The sequence below is a fragment of the Acipenser ruthenus genome, unplaced genomic scaffold (assembly GCF_902713425.1).
Source record: "Acipenser ruthenus unplaced genomic scaffold, fAciRut3.2 maternal haplotype, whole genome shotgun sequence".
Classification (NCBI taxonomy): domain Eukaryota; kingdom Metazoa; phylum Chordata; class Actinopteri; order Acipenseriformes; family Acipenseridae; genus Acipenser; species Acipenser ruthenus.
Genome location: NW_026708499.1, coordinates 47501 through 50492, shown reverse-complemented (window position 1 = coordinate 50492; position 2992 = coordinate 47501). Strand labels below are relative to the sequence as shown.

Here is a 2992-nt window from a genome sequence, read left to right as displayed (position 1 = left end):
ACCTGCTGGGAGCCGCTCCGGTGCAGCCCGGCCTGTTTGTCCCGGGACGGAGAGTCCCGATCCGGGGAGCCGGACACCAGGTCCTCCAGCCTCTCCCAGAAGCTGGGCCGGCTGGGTTTGGGAGGGGGGCGGTCCCGGTCGCGCTCCCCTCCGTCGCGGCTCTCTCCCTGGGCAGCGTGTTTCAGGCACGGCTCAGCAACGCAGCTGCCTCTGTTCAGGTTCAAGCTGCTTAAGGTGGAAGCCTTGATCAGCTCCCTGGAGGCATGCTTGCCTTGATACAGCCGGTCTGCATCCAGGCTGGTCCACCTTAAAGAGCCGGCGCGCTCGTAGGAGCGTCTGTGGAGGACGGGATCGCGCACCAGGCAGCTCTGGGAGAAATTCCTCTGGGATAATAATCCCAGAGGGGGTCTCTCCTCCTCCTCCTCCTCCTCTCTCGGGATCCCCTCTTCCCAGACCGCGCTGGATCCTGGAGACAGCTCTTCCGGGGAGCAGCGGGAAGAGACCCAGGAATTTCGGGAGCCCTCGGGCAGCTGGGAAGAGGAGATTCTTTCCGGGGATCGGACACCGGCCGCCGGGACGCAGGTGGAAATTCGCCTCCTGGCTTTCCAGTGCCCGGGTCCGGCAGTGGCAAGCGAGCTGAGGGAGTGGAGGGAGTGGAGGGAGGGGAGGGCGCCCCCTACCACCGTGGAGGAGGTACTGCTGCTGCTTATGGAGGACATTGACAGGCTCTTGTGGTGCGTTGACAGTTCTGGCCGGCACCGCGACCTCAGAACCAGCTGGGAGATGTACCGGTCCACTCCGGAGCAGCCCAGCTGGGCCAGGGAGCCCACAGAACTGGGTCTAGCACCTCCGGGCGGCTTGGGGTTAGCCCTGGGGGGGGTGGGGTTTGTGGGGAGGGGCCTGATCCTGGGGATCTGAGTGGCAGGGCCGGGAGCCAATCGCGTGGAGCCACTGTCTTCAATCAGGTCCTCGGGGCCCCCCTGCTGGACCTCGGTGTACAGTGGGCTCTGAAGGGCCACGGCGTGCAGCGGGCTGGGGTAGGGGTAGACCTCGTGGGTGTTGCGGGAGATCAGGTCCGATCGGTACCGGCGGTCCAGGCCCAGGGTCTGGAGGGGCGGGTTCACCCCGCGGGGGGGCTGGGGGCCGAGGGTAACCAGGGAGAGGAGACCACAGAGCAACTCCAGATCACCTGAGAGAGAAAGAGGGAGAGAGAGAGGAGAGGGAGGGAGAGGGAGAGGGGGAGAGGGAGGGAGAGATAGAGAGGGGGAGAGAGACAGGAGAGGGAGGGATGGAGAGAGAGAGGAGAGAGGATGGAGAGAGAGGAGAGAGAGGGAAGAGAAGGAGGTAGGGAGAGAGGGGGAGAGGGAGAGATGGGGATGGAGAGAGAGGGGGAGAGAGGAGGGATGGAGAGAGAGGGATGGAGATAGGGAGTTGGTGTTATTATATTTAGGAACACTAAAGGCAGGTTCAGTTGCAATGCTTGCCTGTGCTTCACCCTGCTTCCACACGCCTGCATCGCTCAGGGCTTGCATGTGCTTCACCCTGCTTCCACACGCCTGCATCGCTCAGGGCTTGCATGTGCTTCACCCTGCTTCCACACGCCTGCATCGCTCAGGGCTTGAGTCTCACCTGTAGAGACGGGTCTCCGGCTCTCTCTCTCTGGGTGCGGCTCGCCAGGCTGCTTCTGAGGCTGCAGTCTGAACTCCGGCCAGTGGGTGGCACTGTCGTCAGTGGAGCGCGGTCGGGGGGGCACAGTCCCCAGGGAGCCTCCCCCGGGCCCCTCGCTGAGCACAGAGGCACAGGAGTTAGAGAGAGAGCTGTCACTCACAGAATAGAAACCTGCAGAGAGAGAGGAGAGAGGAGAGAGAGAGAGGGGAGAGAGGAGAGGAGAGAGGAGAGGCGAGAGAGAGAGGAGAGGGGAAAGAGAGAGGGGAGAAAGAGCAGAGAGGAGAGAGACAGAGGGGAGAGGACAGGGGGGGAGACAGAGGTTAGATCTACAGTAAACTGCAACCCTGTGTACAAAAATAATGATCCTTGTTTTACGTTTGCTATATCTGTTTCACAAAACGTGTGGATAGTTTTCTGTTGGCTCCTTAACTACCTAACTAGCTATCCAACTAAGTAGTAACTACCCACCTATCTAATTAACTAACTCTCTCACCCCGCCCCCCCGCCCCCCCCTCACCCCCCTCACCGGAGCTGGGTCGGGAGTCGCTGGTGTCGGTCTCGGTGTGGGTGCTGCTCCTTTTGTCCATCTCCAGGGGTTCTGAAGACAGACTGGACCTGTCCAGAAGGTCCTGGGACTGGGAGAGGTCCAGTGTAGTGGACACTCCATCCCGCAGCCTGTCCAGTGAGGGGCGAGACCGGAGCTGCAAGATGGTACAAGCGAGAGCACGGGTCAACTGGGTATGATGGACAGGAGGAGAATTTCTATATAATCACACTGATGAAGTACTGGAGCCCAAACGCTGGTCTGCTTGACTCGGTCTCTTCTAGTTTCAGTAATCACACTGATGAAGTACTGGAGCCCAAACGCTGGTCTGCTTGACTCGGTCTCTTCTAGTTTCAATAATCACACTGATGAAGGCACTGGAGCCCAAACACTGGTCTGCTTGACTCGGTCTCTTCTAGTTTCAATAATAACACTGATGAAGGCACTGGTGCCCAAACGCTGGTCTGCTTGACTCGGTCTCTTCTAGTTTCAATAATCACACTGATGAAGGCACTGGAGCCCAAACGCTGGTCTGCTTGACTCGGTCTCTTCTAGTTTCAATAACAACACTGATGAAGGCACTGGAGCCCAAACGCTGGTCTGCTTGACTCGGTCTCTTCTAGTTTCAATAATAACACTGATGAAGGCACTGGAGCCCAAACGCTGGTCTGCTTGACTCGGTCTCTTCTAGTTTCAATAATAACACTGATGAAGGCACTGGAGCCCAAACGCTGGTCTGCTTGACTCGGTCTCTTCTAGTTTCAATAATCACACTGATGA

General features: G+C 58.9%; 1 protein-coding gene across 1 annotated transcript in view; it reads right to left on the bottom strand.

Moving 5' to 3' along the window:
• LOC131733562 (dapper homolog 2-like) overlaps nucleotides 1-2992 on the bottom strand; it is a gene marked incomplete at its 3' end in the record, with an annotated part of 10904 nt that continues 7912 nt past the window's right edge. The window contains 3 exon segments of the mRNA XM_059021215.1: nucleotides 1-1189; nucleotides 1630-1839; nucleotides 2195-2369. Of these exon segments, the coding sequence (XP_058877198.1) occupies nucleotides 1-1189; nucleotides 1630-1839; nucleotides 2195-2369 (1574 nt within the window).